The following is a 22,886-nucleotide window of genomic DNA, read 5'->3' on the forward strand; positions in this document are numbered from 1 at the left end:
AAGACAGTTATTAGAGATAAAGTGGAGGGGTGCGAGTGGCCGTCTCTGAGGATGGCAGGATGTCTGTGATGAGATCGGGAGGAGAGAAGAAGAAGAGGAAGTGACATCAGGGTCATAAGAGTGGTACTGGTGGGGAAAATCAGAAGGAATTGTGGGAAAGGAGAGATTTGCCTTGGTTGGTTGGTTGGTTGGTTGGTTGGTTGATTGGTTGATTGTTGATTGGTTGGTTGGTTGGTTGGTTGGGGCAGGGTCTCACTATCTAATCCAGACAAGCCTTGAACTTGGAACCCGAGCCCCACCCCCACCCCCGGCCACCCGCCTTGGCCTGCTGAGTGCTGGGATCACATGTGTACCCAATATGCCAAGCTTGTCTTCTCCATGTTTTGAAGAGATGTCCAGGCTGGCCTCTAGGGTTTCTGCCACTTGTGGCTTTATGTTCAGGAAATGGATCTTCGGGGAGGTGTGTGCTTGTGAGTTTCACTTTATCAATTGTCCTGCGATACAAGGGAGCTTGTGCAGAACAGCGACTGCCTTCTTTCACCGCTACTCAGAGGCAATGCCCTTCTGCAGGACGGCGCCTTCCCTTTGATATGCCCTACCTACTGTTCACGAGAACCCTGGGAAAATCACATTGTCTAACAAGATTCTGAAAGGCAGTTATAGTCCATTACCAAACAAGACAGCTCACTTGCCTGGCTGCCCTTCCATTCTATGTATTCCTGGTGCATTTCCCTTGATGTTTGAAACAATTAATAAGGCCACAATAAAATCCTTCTTTTCACCCTAGTTCTTAGTCCATTTAGAATCTAAAATGGACTTTGATTTACAATGTATTTAACACATTGCGATAAGTATACTATATTCTCACTTGACACTCAGTAAAATATCTCAGAGATGGATCATGTTCTGCCTCTAATAGAAATAAAATCAGGGGTTCAGAAACAGGAAGTAAATTGTCCCAGTTTTAACAACTAGTGCATACCTAACTAAGATTCAGGCCCAATCATCTGGCTTCAAGGAGCCTCTAAACCATATTTCCCTCACTAGAAATAAAAACAAACTTACTTAATAGACTGTCTCCGCTATAATGTAAAAAAATAGTTCTTTGCTTTATTTAAGTGAGGTTATTAAATGAAGGGATTTTTTTTTAAAGATCTTTCATCAAGACTGTTCAATTGTTTTCTTAAAGCTTTCCAAATGTATTTATTTCTGTGAAATCAGACAAATATATAATGGGACACTTTAAACAAGATGTATATACCCCATCTTGTAATGTCAACACAGTGGCTGATGATTCACTGAATTCTGCCAACCTCTAGCCAGACCTCTAGCTCCCTAGTGGTTCTTGGCTGACACCTAGTGGACATCCTGGGAAGAATTTACAAGATTTAGGGGATTAAGCCTTCTTTTGGAACAGCTTTGTTAAAGGTATTTCTTGGAACTTGTCACATGCCCTGTTTATATACAGTATGTAAACTGAGGCAAATTAATTGAGCATAAAGATGAAGTAAGTGCTTTTATGTGTTAAGTGTTAACTAGAAAGCCACTTTGCAGAGATCAAGTTGTCATTTGAGTTTGAAATTAATTCCAGCTATAACCTCAGTATAAAATAGGAAGATTAGTATATATGAAATAGGCAACTATTTTCCTCAAAATTAAAGTGACTGTTAATGGATCTTTCCTGTCTGCACCTTTATTTTTTTTAATTAAGTGTGATTACCTTTCAACCCAAATAGCTTTGCATGGTATCGCAGATTGATTGCAGCAAATTAGCAACAAAAGCATTTTAGTCAATTTATAACATAGTGTATGTGGATTAAATTATATTACCCTTGGGGAAAACGTAAGCAGCATTGGAAAGGAAGAAACATCACCTCAGCTGATTTCCTCCCCTAAATCTGTTGGTGAAATGATGGGTTAAAGCAACCTGTCTGTTTCTAAGCATTAGAAATGTATGGCAACAGTAACAGCAAACCTCAAAGCATTCTGGGTAGTTAGAAACATATGGCAACAGTAACAGCAAACCTCAAAGCATTCTGGGTAGTTAAAACATATGGCAACAGTAACAACAAACCTCAAAGCATTCTGGGTAGAAGTGCCAACCGTGTGGAGAGAGGAAGCCTCAAGGCACCAGGCTCTATTCCCCACAAAGGTAGAGACAGGCTGTGCCTGTGCCTATCAGTTGGTCCTAATGCCCTGGGAATGGTAGGTCCTGTTATCCCACCTTACAGAAAGCTCATCCCAAGAGGTGAGAGAGCTGCCCCTGTGGGTTACTCCTAGACAGAAATGATTGAACTGCAACTGTATATAGTATGCTCAGGGTTGTTTCTCTTTTTTACTCCCCTAAATATACAGAATAAAAGTTTTGTTTTTTATTTGCCTAAACAATATAGTATAAAACTATCCATACCTGTTGAGTATTATAAGTAATCTAGAGCCAATTAGTTTATAGGAAGACATGCACAAGCTCTGTATAAATGCTGTATCTCTCTATAAAAGACTTGGGTATTGTAAGACTTGAAGTGAGTCTTAACTACTGGGAGACACCCCCAAGCCCCACGTGAGATGCGAGAATGGAACTCAATGCAAATGCAAGAGGTTTATTTTCTGGCACATTGGGGTCAGCTCTCAACCAACCCCTTGTGGTGAGTGACTGGAATGCGACCCTGAATGGCTATAACAAGCAGTTTTTATACTTCTTAGGGGCACAGGTTATATCAGCAAGGTTGCAGATCAAACTAACTGTCTAAGTATATTGACCTTTAAATCTCTTGGCTAGCAAGCATCAGTCAGGACATTCTGAGAATTTTCTACTCAAGAATGTTCCTGTGGGTGGAGAATGGAACTTGGCCTATCCTTGACCTGAAGTGGGTGGGTGTAAGCCTGGTGAAAGCCCTTAGGGTCCTTCCGTATCACAGTCTTTTTTCTTATCTCATTTCTGTTGCTGTCATGCCCTGATGAAAGAAATGGCTTTCGGAGGGTGGGCTCATGGTTCCAGGTTATGCCCCATCATGATAGCAACATCACAGCAGGAACTTGAAGCCACTAGTCACATTATAGTCAAAGTCCAGAGCAGAGAGAAATTAATCCCTGCAGGCTACTACTGAGCTCCCGGTCTCTGGTGTAATTTAGGACACAGCCCCAGGGTTGTGACCCATACCAATTGGTCTTCCCAATTAACAAAATTAAGATACCCACCCCCAGATAAGCCTACAAGCCCCCTAGATCTACTCCAGAGGTTCTCAACCTATAAGTTTTAAGGGGTCAGGTGACCCTTTCATGGGGATCACAGATCAGATATCCTAAACATCAGATATTTACAATATGATTCTTAACAGTAGCCAAATTATAGTTCTAAAGGAGCAACAAAATAATTTTGTGGTTAAGGATTACCACAACATGAGGGGCTGCACTAAAGAGTCCCAGCATTAGGGAGTCTTTCCTCGACACTCTCTTCCCAAGTAAGACTAAGTTGTGTCAAAGTAACAGTTAAAACTAACCATCAAGTCTTTGCTGCATTGGTCCAAGTGGACAGCAGGTGCTAATCCTCATCAGGATAATCTTTGAATCTCCTGAACTATGTATTAATATCTAAAAGAAATAGTGAGGACTGGAGAGATGGCTCAATGGTTAAGAGCACTGACTGCTCTTCCAGAGGTCCTGAGTTCAAATCCCAGCAACCACATGGTGGCTCACAACCATCTGTAATGGGATCTGATGCCCTCTTCTGGTGTGTCTGAAGACAGCGACAGTGTACTTATATATAATAAATAAATCTCTAAGGAAAAAAAAAAGAAATAGTGAGGGTTTTGTTTTGTTTTTCTAAACTCCATTTATTTAGGTGTGATAGGGTTTCCATCACATTTGTTCATCTAAAAAAAATGGGGGTAGAAATTTAAATTATATCTACATTTTCTCTCTTCCAGGCCAAGCAAGCAATTCTTGAAATGGACGCCATCCGTAAGTGTTTGTTGTTGGGTTTTTTTGTTGTTGTTTTGTTTTGTGTTGTGTTGTTGTTTTGTGTTGTTTCCTTAGTGTTCTTTGAGTCATTGTTGTTCATTTGTGACTATTCCATTCTCTGTCTCAAAGCTCGTGTGTTGTCATGTATAAGACACTAGCAGCTGTCCTTCTCGGGAAGGAACAATCTCCTTTGATTCTCTGGTTTACCTGCGGGGCACTGGATGGCCAGCCAGCCACACTTCTAGGTTTCTGCAGATCCTAACACTGTCAGAACTGCCTGACAGGCACCACACTGTCAGATCCTAACACTGCAGATCCTAACACTGTCAGAACACTGTCAGGCACCACAACATACACTGCATTTATCCCCTTACCCATCCGTTAAAAAAACAAAGTCCCTTTTGATTCTTTACAAGAACCGCTCACACTTGAGAATTACTGGTGTTTCTGATGTAGCACGGAATTCTGAAAGTGCTAGCCACCCTGCATGGTCCCCGTCCCCTCACTTCTCCCATGGTTCTCTTGGCAGACCATCCAGGCTTCTGTTACAATCCCGAGGGAGAGATGAAGACAGCGTGTGGTTCTGCACCACATCGGCTGAGACGGAAGTCAGGTAAGCAGGATGTTGTCATCAAACTAGAACAGGAACAGGAAGTGAGTACTTTCTGATCTGCATTTCCTGGCTACTTGTTGTTTGAATACACCTCTAGCTTTTCTTTAAAACACCTCTCTACTTAACTCTCTCTTGGTGAATATAAAATATGTCAACCAGCCAGATAGGAGGGCTCATGCCTTTTGTCCCAGGCAGATCGCAATGAATTGGATGCCAGTCCAATACTATATTGTAAGTTCTGGGCCAGACAGAGCTCTACAGTGAGACTCTGTCACAGATAGACAGATAGACAGGCCAGCTGGCGGCTGGACAGATCGATGTTTTATACAGCACCTTGCCGTTGACAAATACCCCCTTAAGCCCTGTTTGCTGTTGCTGATGGAAAGTATAGCTGTGACTGACACACAGCATATTCAAGCCTACCATTTTGATATGCTAAATCAGATGTCATATAATATTCTCTTAAATCTCAGATCTTGGCTTTATATGATATTTACTAAGCCCATTTTCCCCTTTACTATAGGCAAGAAATGCTAGGGTAGATAATGCCTAAGAGTTCTGCTTTTAAGACCTTCTCTGTGAGGCAGACCAAAATTTTTTTTTTCTTAAAGGAATAAACACCAGTCTCTTTGATAAGGTTTTGGCACGTACAGATGGGACAGAAAGTGGTAAGACACAGAAGAGGGAGGTTCCAGGAAGAAGAAAGACTTCAGAGAGCCAAAGGCTGGTACCCTTGATGGAGTGCGAGACTGAGGCAGGTAGAGCAGGCATCAGCTATGCACAGCTCTAAGACCTGAGCCAGTAATCCTCAGGACAGACAGATCAAACCAAGAGCTCTGCCTGGCTGGAGGGAAGGAGCTAAGGTGGAAGAGGATGGGGCACAGTAGGAAGACGAGGATACAGGGCTGCAGATAGGAGCCTGACCATAAAAAAAACTCAGCAGACCATGCACGCGTGTGAATACCGCAAGGCGAAGGAGACGCCGGGCACAGCAGCCATGCTAGTCTGAAGAAGGGACAAAGGCTTGGAAGCAGAACAGAGAAATCGAGAATGGCATCGCTGTCACTAGCTTGATAAACTGGCAGCAGATGCGGGTGAAAGTCCAAGAGGAAGCAGTGAGCTGGACTTGAGAAGAGCGAGTTGTAGCCGAAGCATGAGCTATGCAGCCTAGATCGTGACATCGACAGTGGCCAGCTGAGCAGCTGCAGTGGCAGCCGAGGGAGTCCTTCCAGGGTGTGGTGGATTAATTAGTACAGTAGCACCCGCTCTTCCCTTCGGTGACTCCTGACCCTTTAGAGTTTATCCAACCACTTCAGCAGGGCGAATGGCTGGTACCTGAGTATCCCCAACCACTGAGAATTTGGATAAGTTAAATGAAGCATTTCCACAGCTCAGGCCTGGGGACGTTGCTCCACTGATAGGTGCTTGCCTAGTACGCACAAAGCCTGGGTTCCAACGTCACATAGACAGGGCTCATGCCTGTAATCTTCGGGTCTGCAATCTCTGCTCTCAGGAAACGAGGAAGGAGCATTGGGGGTTCAAGGTCATTCTCAGCTCCTTAGCAAGTTCAAGGCCAGCCTGAGATGCCCCTCTAAAACAAAAGGGGACATTTCTGGGGCTCTTAAAACATCAATAAGCTACTAATTTATTTATGAGGGGAAATATTGATTTGCAAATGATGGTGGCCTTGCTCTCTCCTCAGAACCTTCCTCTCGATCACACAAAGTGTTGAAGACAAGTGGTAAGTCCAAAAATAGAGTGACATATCCCCCCCCCTCCTGTTGATTCCTAGTCAAATGTAACAGAAGGAAAATTGCTTCTATTAGGTGCATTGTAAATTGGTGGATTTGTTAGCCCAGTTGCAGGAAAATTTTACTATGTTTCTATGAGCAAAAGTCTCTTGTTGCAAACAGTCAGTTGATACAATCTGATCTGACAGACATAAAGTTACCATGTATCAGAAAAAAAGAAATACTACCAACAAAGAAGCCAAGAGGAAAAAGACCCTTAAATGTATAAATGTAATAATATATATTGTATATGTGTGTGTGTGTGTGTGTGTGTGTGTGTGTGTGTGTGTTCATATTTATGCCCCAGCTTCACAGAAGAGACAAAGTACCAATAAAAGAGTTTAAAAAGTCATCTGCATCAGTAATTAGAAAAACTATCCATTTAAATGAGAGAAACGGAGGCAAGGGAGCTATGAATTTGACCGAAAGCTACTGCAAAATTCTTGGGGAGAAGGTAAATTTTTACAGCTTTTCCTCAACAAAATGTATTAGTTCCCTTGTAAATTCAAAGTGGACATTTGACCTTGACTCAACAATTTGCCCTCTAGGCCCGTGTAGATATGTCCGCAAGGATGACTTAGAGCCCTGCCTGGCCTCTTCACAAGTCCGGAGGGAGGGGGACTTCACAAGGGGCCAGGCCTTGGTGTGGTGGAGGGTCCAGTCTCATTCCATGTGCTCAGAGAACCTGGTACCACTCCTGTGTTCCTCCTGGTGTAGAGCAGTAACCGCAGAAACTATCACAACTCCTGGGTAGAGCATCATGCACTGTGTGATGGTCATCCTCAGCTTCATAGCAAGTTCAAGGCCAGCCTGAGATACATCAGACCCTGCCTGGTGTCTGTGTATAAATGCAAAGAAAGTATATTTCTTCTTCTTCTTATATAATTAAAACTATCTAGCTCTTTTTAACTTTGTGTGCCTTGGTGCCTGCCTACATGTATGTCTGTGTGAGGGTGTTAGATGTTGTAACCCCTTGGATAGGGTGACAGACAGTTACAAACTGCCATGTAGGTGGTGGGAATTTAACCCGGATCCTCTGGGAGAGTAACCAGTGCTCTGAACCACTGACCTATATCTCTAGTCCCCCCTCAGAGCTCTGAAGATGTCAACAAGGTACTAGTGCTTTACAAAGAATAAACTTGACTTGGGTTTCTGCAGCATTTTAATAGCATAGCATAAAATGCCTATCTAGTAGGGAGTGATCTGTTCATACATAAGGCAGGATATTCGGCTACTGGAAAAGAAGAAAGTCAGTCTCTACCTATTAACAAATGCCTATAGATTTTGCAGAAAACATAATGAGGTGTATCGCCGTTTTTTTTGTTTGTTTGTTTGTTTGTTTGTTTGTTTGTTTTTGTTTTTTTTTGGAAAAAAAAAACAGAGCAACTGTGCTTTGCAATAGACTAGGAAACAGTGGTTGTGGGAACCAGAAAGATGAACCCTCTGTAGGGTTGGTTCTCAACCTGTGGGTCGCGACCCTCTTGGCATCTGCCCATCCCCCCACCTCCAAAGATATTTATGTTACAATTCACAACACTTACAGAATTACAGTCATGAAGTAGCAATGCAAATAATGTTATGGTGAGGGATGGGGGTGGGGGCGTCACCACAACACGAGGAACTGTATCAAAGGGTCATAGTGTTAGGAAGGTTGAGGAACCTCTAGGGAAAGGACTCTGTGGGGGAGGAAAGTCCTTTATGGGCTTTCATAATTAAACAACTCTTAAAGGTGAAATTTGTATCATCAGGGTATCTATAAGATACCAGCATGAATCTCTCTCAATGACAGGGCCAAGGAGACCTGTAAAGATGTCATCTTCATTTAAAACCCCCAAATGTCTAAAAATCAACAAAAGCCTCCTGTGTCTACAGGGTCTCCCACGGTCTATACCACTGGCGTTCTTTTCCATGTTTTTGTTCAGAAGTTTTGGAACCTACTTACCATGAGATGTTGTTCTCAGGGATACAGAAGACAGCTTTGGCTCGTAACATAAAGTGCTCCTGCTGCGGAAGGGATGTAGAACAGATACACAAGGGACATTTTTAAAAACTGGACCCAAAAGACTTCAAGCTCTTTAGTGTCAACTACTAGCCATATGTATATAAGCCATATAAAAATATAAGTACTTACCTATATATGAGATAAACCTTAAATTCCCACACTTAAAACATTTTTTATTCATTTTTTTCAGAAACTGCTCAGGATATCCAGAAGGTAAGTGCAGCCACGTTCCCTCTGAAGGGCTTGATGTGGGCGTCTTCCATCTCAGCGTCCATCCTTACTGGTCAGGCCCAGCCTAAAGGGTCAACAGTTACTTTCTGTTTTGATATTCTTACAAAATTTTTATTTTTAACTATTTATACTTGATTTTTTTTAAAAAAATTTTTTTTAAATTTATTTCATGTATAGAGTACACTGTAGCTGTCTTCAGACACACCAGAAGGGGGCATTGGATCTCATTACAGATGGTTGTGAGCCACCATGTGGTTGCTGGGATTTGAACTCAGCACCTCTGGAAGAGCAGTCAGTGCTCCTAACCGCTGAGCCACCTCTCCAGCCCCTGTACTTGATTTAAAGGAAAACCAATTCTTTTCAACTTATTCCCTCCCGGTTGTATCTCTTTCAACTCAGACAATTCTAGCCACCTGTCCCTGTGGCTCACTTCTCTCCTTAGAAGCTGTGCCCACCCTTAGGAAGTAACCCTTGCATAGAGCTATAGCAGGGGCTCAGTCTTGCACTGCCCGGAACCTCTGTTCATGTCGAAGCCAGCCCCTGACCTCTAGGTATAGCTCCCTTCCCAAAGCACCGGCTCGGGTGACCCCTTGAAGGATATGATTCTAGGGCGAGTGAAGTAGCACCCAAAGTCCCTACTACTTGGGAAACAGAGGCAAGAAGAGCGTAGGAACTGAGGAGTTTAAGATCAGCTCCTTGAAGCTGGTTCTTCTGCATCCAGGACAGTACCAGGGCAATATCCAGTCCTGTCTTCAGCTCCCATTGGAAGCCTCCAGGCTCATCTATTTGTCTCACACACTGTTGTTATCCTCGGGAGATGGAGGGTTGGGGATACATGTAGGATGTAGGATACATTTGGCATGTTGTTCTCATTAGGAGATGGGATTTTTCTAGGTGGCCAGGCTTCATCAAGAAAGACTGACTAACGAAATATTCCCTTGTTTTCTTTGATTAGAAACCATGGTTGTCTGGATTTTTACTTCCAGACAGATAACTAAATATTAACTAAATATATATATTAGGTTCACAGTGAGCTTTCTAGTTTAAGGAAACCACTGGACTATGTCATCAAGTTACCATGAGAGGCTTTTGTTAGGACCAGAAATTATGAAAGGCTCTCGGGAGAAAGGTATTGAAATGAAAACTCCCTAAAGTCTTGCATACAACCAAGTATTAAGGTGTAGGCCCCAATGCACACTCGTTTACACAATGACTGTTTAGCACACTTGCTAAATGTTTGTTTCTATCCTGTTTGGGAGCAAAGGTTTTGAAGTCATGTGGATTTAAGCTCAAGCCTAACCAGGAAGGGAAAGTTACTAGTTTGCATCCTTGGTTCCCTCAATATAATACTAATATAACTGTATCCTAGTTCATAGACTCACCATGGAAACTAACTATAGGAGACATCTATAACTATAGGCAGGTTGCCTATAGCCCAGTTTTGTCTTTAAGATTTATTTATTTATTTTATGTGAGTACACTGTTGCTCTCTTCAGACACCAAAAGATCCCATTAAAGATGATTGTGAGCCCCAACCATTGGACTGAGACATGAGAAAGAGGTCCCCAATGGAAGAGTTAGAAAAAGGACTGAAAGAGCTGAAGGGTTTTGCACCTCCACAGGAAGAACAACAATATCAACCAACCAGACCCCCACCCCCAGAGCTCCCAGAGAGTAAACCACCTACCAACGAGTACACATGGTTCCAGCAACATATGTAGCAGAGGATGGCCTTATCAGACATTAACAAGAGGAGAGGTCCTTGGCCCTATGAAGGCTCAATATGCCAGTGTAGGGGAATGCCAGGGCGGGGAGGTGGGAGGGAGGGGGTGGGTGGGTGGGAGAACATTCTCATAGAGGCAGGGGGAGGGGTATAGGACAGGGGGATTCCAGAGAGGTAACTGGGAAAGAGGATAACATTTAAAATATAAGTAAAGAAAATATCCAGTTTAAAAAAAAATGGTTGTGAGCCACCATGTGGTTGCTGGGATTTGAACTCAGGACCTCTGGAAGAGCAGTTAGTGATCTTAACCACTGAACCATCTCTCCAGCTCTATAGCTCAGTTTTTGAGTAAATATCCTTGCCCTTTCTGCCCCTCTTTCAAAAATCTGAAATCTTCTTCAAGTCAGTGAAACCCAGCAATGTCTATTGACCATTTTCTTTAAGAAGGTGGCTACACAGGTAACGTCCCCCAGTCACGTGTCTTCCCCATCATTCAACCCTTCCATTCATATGTGTCTGTCTCCCTCAGGTTTCTAGAGAGGAAAGCTCTCCCCAGCTGACTTCTGTGGTACCTGCAGCGAGGAACCGCCAGCCCGGCCTGTGGACCGACCACCACATCCGGCAGCCCCTGTTTCCCAGCCCCCGGTCTCCACAGGAGAACGAGGACGATGACGATTACCAGATGTTCGTCCCGTCCTTCTCTTCCTCGGATCTCAACTCCACCAGGCTGTGTGAAGAGAACTCGGCAAGCCGCCCTTGCAGCTGGCATCTAGGACTCATCGAACCCACAGAGATCTCCAGCTCTGGTCACCGGGTGGTCCGACGGGCCAGTAGTGCAGGCGAAAGCAACGCATGCCCTCCCGAAGTAAGAAGTAGGAACAGTGATGGTTCTCAGTACTGTCCCGGGAGAGAACTGCAGAACAGTCCTCAGCCAGGAGGAGAGGGAGGGATGACTCCCTTTGGGTCATCTGTAGAACTGACCATTGATGATATAGACCATGTCTACGATAACATAAGTTTTGAAGACTTGAAGTTAATGGTCGCTAAGCGGAATGAAACTGAATCCTCTTTCTCCAAATCATCCAGAGACTATGTTCGCCCCAAGAGTACCCCAGAGTTAGCCTTCTCAAAGAGGCAGGCGAGCCATAGTACAAGCTCACTCCACTCAAAGAAAGAGGCAGCCCCTAGTGGTCCAGAGGCAGCCAACCAAAGCATGCATGAACACCAGGAAGTGGAAGAAAACATTTATGACACCATCGGTCTTCCGGACCCACCATCGCTGAACTTTATGTGCAGCAGCGGCGTTAAGCAGCCCAGACGGAGCACCTTCCTGGGTCTGGAAGCTGATTTTGCCTGTTGTGACAGCCTGAAACGATTCGTCTCCCAAGATAGCCTCCAGTTCGGCGAGGATGACGTATCTTACCACCAGGGACCCTCCAACGCCGATTATCTGAGTTTGTTATATGACTCTCCCCGCCGTCACCTGCCCGGCGCGGATAAGGCCCTGTCAGACAAGCTGTCCGAAGAAGTAGATGAAATCTGGAATGATCTGGAAAATTACATCAAGAAAAATGAGGACAAATCGAGAGACCGTCTCCTTGCAGCCTTTCCGGTGAGCAAAGACGATGCGCCCGAGAGGCTGTGCGTCGAGAGCACCTGTGAGATGAGTGGAGATTCAGGACGCGCCACATCTATGCTGGCCCTTCCCGGAAGCCAGGCTTTCCTCACGCCTGATAAAAACAGGGATGTCAGAGCTAGCAGGGCCAACTGCTCCCTGAATGATGACCTTATTTCGACAGAAGGCTCCTTCCTGAGTCTTAACCAACTCTCCCTGGCCAGTGATGCGCTTCCTGTGGACAGTCCCTATGACCTGGCCAACTGCAGCCTGCCCCAAACAGACCTGGAAAACCCTGACTCCGGGATGGATGTCACAGACAAGACCAAGAGCAGGGTCTTTATGATGGCCAGGCAGTATAGTCAAAAGATCAAGAAGGTAAATCAGCTTTTGAAAGTGAAAAGCCCGGAGTTGGAGCAGCCACCGTCAAGTCAGGATAGACCCATTCACAAAGACCTGGTGGCCATTTTGGAAGAGAAGAGGCAAGGAGGGCCTGCCATTGGTATGTTACATACTCTGTTCTTCCTTCTCCAGAATCATGTGTGAGAACAGGCTTCCTAGTTCTCACTGTCCTTAGAGAGAACACCCCCACAAGGACACCGCATTCAAGTCTCAGACCACACAGGCAACAAAGCTACTGTGGGCCCTTCCCACTTTACCTCAGTTGGATCATGTCCACTAGAGCATGATTGGGCCTCAGGGTTTGGTGCACATGTAATATCGCTACAGAGTTGGTACTTTTGGGAGAACAGTTCTCAAAGGGAGCCCAAAATGTAAAAGAAGTTTTCCTACGAGACACATCTGTAAGGTGTTGGGGAGCAGATGCTCCTCAAAACTGCTAAGATTCAGAGTCAGCTAGAATGGGGCTACTGTTTCTTACAGGGCCCCCTGTGAAAGTGCTCACCCCTAGCACAAAGGTAAGGGAATGGCTCAGTTGGGAAAGTGCTGGTCAGACACAAGAACCTGAGTTGAGCTCCCCAGGCCCCATGTGAAAAGCCAGCTGCAGTGTGACATGCCTGTCATTCAAGGCTGGCAAGGCAGAGACCAGGGGAGTGGGTCTCTACAGCTGGCTGGCCAGTCAATCTAGGCTCAGTAAGACCCTACCTCAGAAGATAAGGAGTGATCGACCGAGGATAATATGTAATACAGGCCTCAGGCCTGCACACACACAGGCATACACAGCCACAAACACATACACACAACACAGTCGTTTCCAGTCCTACCAGCAAAGACAAACAAGAATTTTTGTTTTAAAGAATTATTTACTTTTATCTTCTTAATACCCATGTGCATGCAGTGCCAGAGAAAGCCAGAAGAGGGCGTTGGATCCCCTGGAACTGCAGTTGTGAGCTGCCATGTGGGTGCTGGAAATCAAACCCAGGTTCAGGGCACTGGCCTATTTGTATGCATTTTTTTCCAGACCACCTCATCTGCAATTCGTTGGCACCCACATAGTCCAGCCACTCCTGGGCTACTTTGAATAGCAGCTGGCTTCCCTGAGTTCAGCAGCATCTCGTCTGGTCCCACCACTTAATGCTTATAAGGAGTTTAATTCCTCAGTCTGACTTCCTGTGGGCATAACTGGGGTTTTAGATGTGACATGGGTGAGACTGGGTGCAGGAGCAAGCAGGTCATAGTGTGACATGTTGTAGGACTGATCTCGTGGGAGGCTCTGAGCCGGGAATAAAGCAGTTTAATGTGAGAAGACACAAGAGAGAGTTCTCCTCTGGGGTTCTTTTCCTCCCCAGGGGTTAGGGCTAGGAATCTGCCTCTCTTTTCTCTTTTGAGAGAGGAGTCTCACATAGCCCAGGATGGCTTCAAACTCTCTAAGTCACTGAACCTCTTGAACTTCTGATCCTAGGGTCCCCAAGTGCTGGAACCACAGGGGGTCACACACCTCATTTTCCATGGTACTGAGATTGGACTGGAAGCCAGCCATAGCCCCAGGGATGTGCACTTTAAAATCCATCCTGTCCTTCGGAACCTTGTTCTTGTCATGCCTTATGACACAACCGGAAATTCCAGGCCTTGGGATATGGAAGCTGGAGGGTGGGGTAATGTGCCCAGTTCCAGGCCAACCTGGGCTACATGGTGAGATCCTGCTTTTTAAAAAGGAAGAAAGAAAAGAGAGAGAAAGAGAGAGAGAGAGAGAGAGAGAGAGAGAGAGAGAGAGAAGAAAAGTAGAAATCCTATTTCTCTCTCTCTCTCTCTCTCTTTCCACACACACACACACACACTCACACTCACACACACACTACCTCAGTATGAAAAAATAGAAGTCTGTTTAAAAGTAAAAACAGAAACCAAGTCAGATGTTACATATAATCCTAGCACCCAGGAGACCAGGACAGGAAAATCTTAGTTTGAGTATAACCTGGGCTTCCTAGAAAAACCTTGTCTCAAAAAAACAAACAAACAAACAAACAAACCAAACCATGCAAATCAGCCTCATAACAAGGCACATTCCTGCACATCAATGCCACTTAGACTCGTGGATGTCACTAACCTCCTTTCTCTAGATTCACGTTCTTTATCTCAGTGGAAACCATTCTGTAGGAAGGACATACATAAATTCCAAGTGAGTTCAATAGATCAGTGAGTAAAATTAGAGGTTTTCAATGGTTTCCTCACTGACCTGGAAGCCAAGGCTTGCGCTTGATTTCCGAAGGGTTTTCCAGGCTCTCTTGAGTTCTTCTTTATAATTAAAACTAAAGTAAAACTCGATCTTTGAGTGAGCATGGTAGAGACTAGAATGCATCTCTTTGTGTCCTGATAACACTGAGTCATTAACCTCTTCTTTCCGAGGCTCGTCTTGTCAAACAGGTTGTTTTATAGTCACAGGAGGTAACTTCAGGGGGACTTTGGGGGCAGTTGCATAGTAGCAATTTCAGCCAATGGCAGAGACCAGGCCATTGCTTCCTAGATTCAGAGAAAATACACTGCTAAGGTTTCTGATGATAGCCGTACCAGCAGACTACAATTTAGCAGTAATATCCCGGGCCACCAGGAATATGAGCCAGCCACTAAGATGCAAAACTCTAAACTTGCTTGAAGCCAGCCCTTCAGAACAAAAGAATTGAGACCCGTAAGTTCTGTAAATAGATTTCTTTTTGCCCACCTCTTAAGTATTGTGATGGCTGATTGGGGGTTCCTTTTGTCTTTTTTACTTCTGGTTTGTTCTGCTGTCTTCTTGGGGTCCCATATCTCTTCTCAGCTTTGAATCTGGGTCTTTTCTTGACGTAGTGGGGCTTCTAGGCTACTACTGACTTCCTCCTTCAACAGCAAAGAACAGCATTCCCTTCCAAGGTCTAAGAGTGCCGATTCCCCTTCATACGGCAAGCATGAACCCCTGGGGCCTGCCATCTCTCAGTCCTGGCTCCATCTGGGTGACCAAGGCCACTTCCTGTGCCCACTAGGCTTTCAATCCGTTGACAATGTGACTCCTTTTCTCTCTCTCGTTTATCTGGGCACAGGACGCCGTAGCGGACTTGACCGATTCTCGAGACTTCTGCGCATGGGCCTTACCACTTTGCCCGGAGCTTGCTCTCGGTGTTGTGCGGAAGGAAGAGCGCCCTATTCACCTGCTGAAACCCTCGAGCATCTTTATTGAACTCTGTCCCCGGGGTCTACAGGCCCCAGGTCACATGTCCACCTATAAATCACCCAACCAGGTCTAGTTGCTTCCACCTTTTCCAGCTTATTTGTAGGATGTGGTCATCTGGTTCAGCTGATAGTATTTGAAATCAAGGAGGCTGCTTGGGTTTCTATATTTTTGGGTGATATTTCCATACAGGCCTGAGAACTTCTTATATAAAGTAGGGAAGGCACATTTCTATGCTTCTGTCCACATCTGAGCAATATCAGAAACATCAGTATCTTTCTAATCCTCTGTCTTGGAATTAACATGCTTGATATTTCCTGCCACAAGAATTATTTCAATTTTTTCCCCTTTGATGATAAGAACTCCCAACTTAAAAACCTTCAAAAAATAGAAAAAAAAAAAAAAAAGAAACAAAAATAAAACCTTCAGAAAAATAAAATAAAATAAACCAGATATCACCTGATATCACCATGTAATGGTAATGTATATGTCCTGTCTGGATGGTAAGATCACAGTCAAACTTTGACCCAACTTTCTCTGCTCAAGAGAGCAGTCGTAGCCACCCCCTCTCTATGCATCTGGCTAACAGGGTCTATTTAATCACGGCTCAAGCTCTGAAAACTTGTCTTATTCCTGTTGGCATCATGAGAGTTGTTGAACTCTCTGAAGTGGGAATACTGAGACAAGAAGTAACTGAAATAAGTTTCCCTTCCTAGTGAGATACACCATATTCAGAACTTATAAATTCCCCCCTCTCTTTTTTCTAAAGATTAACGTTCCCAGTATGAGTTATCTATAGGAAGCATTTTGATCCAAAGCTGTCTATTTTTCCTGTCCTTCTATGGCCTGATTTCTATGCTGTCTTGACTCTATTGAGTGGTCTCAGGAAAGGCCCATAAATCTGAAATCCTATGCCCAAAAGGAAAGGGCAAAAAAAAAAATCTGTATAATGAAATAATTGAGACCAATTTCTTTCTAGAAGCTGTTGGTTCTCAAAGCAAAGTGCACAACATTGTTCTCTGCAGCCAAAACCTCACTATCTGCAGATAGCTTATGAAAGTGATTAGCACATAGGCTTTTCTATGTGCATGTATGTGAGTATATACATACAAGAATTTTAAAACATATTTATTACATATGTATAAAATATGTGCCTGTGTATATGTATATACACCATGTGCATGCAGGTGCCCTTGGAGGCTAGACAAAGGTGCTGGACCCCCAGAAACTGGAGTTTAAAGGTAGTTGTGAGCTGACCAATATGGGTGCTGGGAATTGAACCTGGACCTCTGGAAAACAGCAAACACTCTTAACCACTAAGCCACCTCTCTAGCCCCACTTATGAAAGAAGTTGGGAAAAGGGTTTTGAGTAGAGTAGGGATTGTGGGAGATTTTGAGGGATAGGTTTGACTTGATCAAGCAAAGAAAAGAGCAGTATGGGAAGAAAAAGGCTTGAGAAATACAATGGGTATTTTAGACATTATGGAAGTAAGGAGTCATGTTCTCCTATAAGACTTTATGGTTAAATTTATGCCAGAATACTTTTACTTGAGTTATGAACTAGCTCTGTTCTCCCTCAGATTATCGTCTCTCTCTCACCTTGTGGAATTTCAGTGCTCCCTGACTAGTTATCGATCAGCTCAGGGTTGATACACCATGTAAGGAATGACTCAGGCTGAACCTAAAGGCCCAGTTCCCTGTGGTTGGGTCTCATAGTTAATGCAACATGCCGGGCTTGGGGAGAACGCCGACACAAAATGCTGCAGTGCAAGTGGATAGTTATATAGTGTCTCTTAAGGTGCTGCTATGTTTCCACTCGTGTTTTGAGCCTTTTCTATGCTACTTAAGGAGGGATGTGTCAAGGTTTTGCTTGTAGAATTCTTCGAAGAATAATCTCTGGCCTTAAATGTGCTCTGAAGTTTGAAACCCAAAGCATCTAACTATAAACTCTAGTGAGAAGTTAAACAGCTGCTTTGCCTTGCTGGAGGGGTTGCATCTAAGAGCACACAATATAGGGAGGTGTTTCCATCTCCAAGAAAGGTAGACTGGAAGAAATAGCGGAAGTTCCACAAAATGCATACACATCTCATTGCAATTTAAAGGATAGTTTACTAACAACAGGTTACCAACCATCTAACTAGTTGTGATATCTAGATAGGTAGGTAGGTAGGTAGGTAGGTAGGTAAGTAGGTAGATAGGTATATAGGTAGATAGGGATATAGATAAATATATAGGTAGATAGGGATATAGATAGGTAGATAGGTAGGTAGGTAGATAGGTAGATACATAGATAGACACATACATAGATAGATACATACATAGATGATAGATACATAGATAGATATATAGAGACATAGAGACATAGAGACGTAGAGGCATAGATATGGATAGATAGAAGACAGACAGACAGACATGCATTTGCTTATTGTTACAAATGGGATTGACTTCCTTCACTGGTGTTATTCAGGTGAGGTCTGAGCAATACACGGGGTCCACACTGTTCCTCGATGTTAGACGCCATGTGTGTGCCAGGATCATTGCTGGGAACAGCTTCTGAGCTCATGTACTGCTGGCCCAAGAGAACAGCCTCTCTTAAATAGCAAGATCTAGGTCACATTGTAAGAGATGTGTACGCTCAGAAGCGAGACAACATGGGGAATGTGCTGCTGCTTAATTTTAGGTGGCAAGTGTTTTTGTGAACATGACTGTCAAATCCTGTCCTTAAGTCAGTGCCAGAGAACATTCAGCTATGAAAGACTCGGTTCCATATGAATATAAACACATCAGTTCTTGATGGCTTTGAGATGCTCTTGGCTTTGGAAGAATGGGCAAGGATACATGAGCTAGTCTTGTGCTAAAGGAAAGAACTCTCCTAGATGCTGGCTGCCAGGTAGTGGCCAGAGGGTTATCCAGAAACTAGGGGTGTTCAGACAGCTGCCAGCTTCTCTTAGAAAACCTTGTCTGCAGGCAAACAAGGGTAGCATGTAGCCAGGGGACGTTACAGCATTGTGGTCCTGCTTCTTTTAGGACATGGGGGATTTCTATGCATCAGGACATAAGCTCTGGCATTCTCCTTTGGAAATGCGGGTTTGGGGACTAAAAGCACTTTGTGGATTAAAGGGATGTTCCTGGTATGCACTGCACACTTGCAGATCTGCTGTTCAGATAAAATAACGTAAAATTCAATCAGAGGGCGCGAACTCTTTATTAAACTGTGAGTTACTCTTGTTAGTGTGCCGTTCACTGATTACTCCCCCTTAATCTGAAGTCTTTTTTGATAAGTCATTTTGGGTGTTGTCATCTTATATATAATCTTCCTAGGAGAAGATAATCTTATATGTGCTCATTATTTCATTATCTATCTTCCAGGTGCCAGGATCGCTGAATATTCCCAACTGTATGACCAGATTGTGTTCAGAGAGACACCCCTTAAATCTCAGAAGGATGGCTGGGCCAGCACCCAAGAACCCACCTTCCACAGGCCTGGGTCACCTCCCCAGACCCAGGACGCTGGTGAGGACTGGCTTTGGCATTCGCCCTACAGTAACGGAGAGCTGTCAGATTTCTCTCCTCAGACAGGGCAAGACTCAAAGTCAAACTGCCCCGTCACATTAGAGAGCATCACAAAAATTACGCCCAGACAGTTGTCGGCCTCTTGTTCCGTGCCTTCTCTCCAAGTGGCAGACCCTCTGCTGGGCTCTGTGCAGCAACGACGCAGCGTGGTGGTTAGCCAACCCCACAAAGAGAACTCCAGTCAGGCTCTTCTTTACAACTCGCTGGGTCGCAAAGCAATCGGCACCAAACTCCAGCCTTACAGCAGACCTCAGTCATCTTCCTCAGTCTTGATAAACAAATCTCTGGATTCTATCAACTACCCCAGTGAGACGGAAAAGAAGCAACTGCTCTCTCTACAAAAAAGTCCCAGAAGCGCAAGCCAGCAGGACTTGCTGTCAGGGCTGAAGGACTCACGCCAGCAGGACACTGGCAAACAGTCCGATCTCACGCTGCAAGACTCACAGAAGGTTCTGGTAGTAAATAGAAATTTACCCTTAAGCGCCCAAATAGCGACACAGAACTACTTTTCTAATTTCAAAGAGGCGGAGGGAGATGAAGATGACTATGTGGAAATCAAGTCAGAAGAGGATGAAGTGGGGCTGGATCTCTCCTCTAGGCGGGGCCGGAGGTCTGACCCAAAGATCCCAGCCCCTGACTGTTCGGATAACAACTGTATCCACAGCATACCTTACCCTCTGAAGAAGCCAGTGAGGAACAGGCTTGGGCTTCCTCCTTACCTGATAGCATGTAAGGAAGACTCTGATAAACTGAATGATTATCTGTGGAGGGGGCCGTCACCCAATCAGCAAAACATTGTCCAGTCTCTGAGGGAGAAATTTCAGTGTCTTAGCTCAAGCAGCTTTGCCTAGGCTTCTAGAACTTTCCAAATTAGCTCCTTGGGCTTGCAAGTTACCAACACAAGTGAGGTTGGTTTTGCTGTATTTTTTTTTAATATGTACCACTTTAAAACAATTTTGTAATAACAAGAGGGTAAAACGTGCTTTCCTTTACAGCATAACTCTTTGAGCCGGCTGACCATGACATTTACCCCCATATCCTGACATCCTGACAGTAGCACCCACTCTTAGAATATCTTCACCTCCCATCCCAAGGAGTTTTATACTGTGACTCAGACACCACAAGTGAGTCTCTCTCTCTCTCTCTCTCTCTCTCTCTCTCTCTCTCTCTCTCTCTCTCTCTCTCTCTCTCTCTCTCTCGGTTTTTATAAAGAGAAACCAGGGTTATTTAAAGCATTATGCTTATATGTGGCAAGTCTATATTTGTGACAAGACTCAAGAATGCTGCATGCCAGAGGCTACTGGTTAGACTGTGGCCTCGTCACGTATTTTAAGGACACCATGCTAGCATCCTGGTCACATTTCCTTTAGATGCCAACATGATGTGACTATTGAAAAACTTAAAATGTAGCCCCAGCACCAACTTGCTATTGAAAAAAAAAAAGGTTTTACTTGTGTTCCAGGACAAGGCCCAGATGGTGTAGCACTACTTAATGATGATTCTATAATTTCTGGGATGGAATAAACTATTTCTTTCCTGGCTTACAGAAAGCCAGTCTTGATAAAAATGCAAGCTGAGCTGATTTTTAGATAAGGCGGGGAGACTTCTGGAAACACCGTGTTTCTTCTTATTACAATATAAAGGAGTATTGCCCCTGTGAAAACAGCAACAGTACAGAGCATCCCACTGGACCACTCCGGACACCCGTCTCATCGCTGCAGAGTAAAACCTCAGTTAAAGTAAGACAAAGTGCGTTTAGATGAGCCGTCTGGAGATGTTCTTCACAGACACTTTACCGGGCTTGAGGTTCTACTGAATGCCTTACTTGAGAAGTCCTTGCCGCAGTGATGGACAAGAGCGTATTCTCTAGACATTTGATAACCCAGGGCCTCTCAGTGTTTTGGAACATACAGAACAGAGACTCTGGTTGCTGGGTTCCGACTAACAACTCCCTTCACACTGCGCTTCACTGTGGTACCGTGCCAGTCTAGTTCCCTGTAGCTAGAAGCAGCATGAAAAGCAAGGCACTGTGTGATCCAAAAGAAAAAGAGAGCACTGAAGGCAGGTTCATCGCTGCTTCGGAAAAGCATCTTACTGAAGACTCTGTGACTGCCATCAGAATCTGCTCTCTTTCCCATCCCCACGTTATACCGTGTCTGAATGCCGTCATCGTGGAACATTCTGGACTGTTCTCTCACTCTCTCGGTCTCCGTTTTAACATTTCCTTGTATTAGGATTAAACAATCTGTCCCGGTTAAAAAGATATGACAGTAAGCGTAGAGAAAGATGTCTGGCCTTATGTGTAGTGGTAAGCAATAGATTCATTGTCAGCTTCCCATAATTCTTTCTCTCCTTTTAATCCCTATTCCCTTTTATTCTCAACTGGACAACATAAAAAATGTGATCATCTTAATGTTCCATATATGCCTCTGAGGTTTTTTTTTTTTTTTTTTTTTTTTTTTTTTTTTTTTTTTTCTGGTTTGGTTGGGTTCTTTTGTTTGTTCATTTGGTGGTGTGTGTGTGTGTTCAAGTGTGTGCTTAGATGCTCCCCCCGTGTTAGCAATCCAGTGCTTTTGTTTAAAATAGTTTCTTCTGAAGGTGGGGGTGTGGATGTATATAATTGGGAACGTTTTATGTACTTAAATGTTCTTACCGGGTTTCTGTACTGAGGTTTCATCTTTTTTTTTATCAGTTCACTTTTCACCTACTTTTTTTCTTTGTGTGTGTTGGGGGGGGGAAGCAATGCATCTTGGAAAACATAGTTTAAATACTGTATATAAGACAATAAAAGTTAGTAATGCCCATTATTTAATAAAGTTTGTAAAGTGGAAAGTAAATTTTCATGTGACTTAATGTGTTTGCACTAGAACATTCTGATTTTTCCACCACACTGCTTGGCTATCACGCTCTTTCTTGCCTTGTGAACTACAGAGGAAAATGATTCAAAGTAAATGTATGTCCTAGGTAGCTTTATCAATTTGACACAGCCTAGAATCATCTCATAGGAAAGCCTCAATTAAGGAATTGTCTAGATCAGATAGGCCTGTGGGCCCGTCTCTGAGGGACTGTCTTCATTACTCATTGATATAGGAGAGTTCCGTCCACTGTGGGCAGCACCATCCCTAGGCAGGTGGTCCTGGGCTATGTAAGAACGCTTGATGAGTATGACCCCGTGAGGCTGGTAGCAAGGTAGCAAGCCACATTTCTCCAGTGGTTTTTTGCTTCAGGTTTCTGCTTTCGGTTCCTGCCTTGACATTCTTCGAATGATAGACTGGGTTGGAAGCGTAAGTAAGCAGAGATAAGCCCTTTCCTCTAAATTGATTTTGCTCCTGGTGTTTCTCACAAGAACAGAAAAGAATTAGGGCAGAGGACACACTATCTCTTTGACAAATATTTTTTCCATATTTGGACTGCTTTTGAAGTACTAAGTTTGGTGCCTGAAATGGTTTTTGTTTTCTTGACAGGAATCTAAAATAAGTCAGTCACTAAATTAAAAACCTTTTCACTGAAAATGTAATAACCAGACACCCCTTTATTATTGAACTGAAATATTAATCTGAACTTTTGCTGCAAAGTAAGGCTTATTTCATACAACTTTACATTCCAATTTTAATTCGTTAACTTTCCAGAGACAAAGCCAGGCTGGTGGTTTCTCACGTCTTTAATCTCAGCACTTGAGAGGCAGAGGCAGGGGTATGTGAGTTTGAGGCCAGCCTGGTCTACAGGACGAGTTCCAGGGCAGCCAGGGCTACCAGAGTAAAACCCTGTCTCAAAAAAA

The 22,886-nt window shown here is 44.0% G+C and overlaps 1 protein-coding gene across 3 annotated transcripts in view; it reads left to right on the forward strand.

Moving 5' to 3' along the window:
• The window catches only part of PLEKHG1 (pleckstrin homology and RhoGEF domain containing G1), a gene marked incomplete at its 5' end in the record, with an annotated part of 144,859 nt that extends 124,630 nt beyond the window's left edge, over window positions 1-20,229 (forward strand). For 2 of the 3 annotated variants that reach the window (XM_080941566.1, XM_080941565.1), the window contains 6 exons: window positions 3,927-3,960; window positions 4,490-4,573; window positions 6,276-6,314; window positions 8,556-8,578; window positions 10,849-12,436; window positions 18,905-20,229. In XM_080941566.1, the coding sequence (XP_080797692.1) occupies window positions 3,927-3,960; window positions 4,490-4,573; window positions 6,276-6,314; window positions 8,556-8,578; window positions 10,849-12,436; window positions 18,905-19,959 (2,823 nt within the window). In that variant the 3' untranslated portion in view covers window positions 19,960-20,229. The remainder of the gene's footprint in view (window positions 1-3,926; window positions 3,961-4,489; window positions 4,574-6,275; window positions 6,315-8,555; window positions 8,579-10,848; window positions 12,437-18,904) is intronic. The other variant, XM_080941564.1, reaches the window with a different exon arrangement.
• Between the last annotated feature and the right edge of the window lie 2,657 nt (window positions 20,230-22,886).

Source organism: Micromys minutus (genome assembly GCF_963924665.1).
Source record: "Micromys minutus genome assembly, chromosome: 30".
Classification (NCBI taxonomy): Eukaryota; Metazoa; Chordata; class Mammalia; order Rodentia; family Muridae; genus Micromys; species Micromys minutus.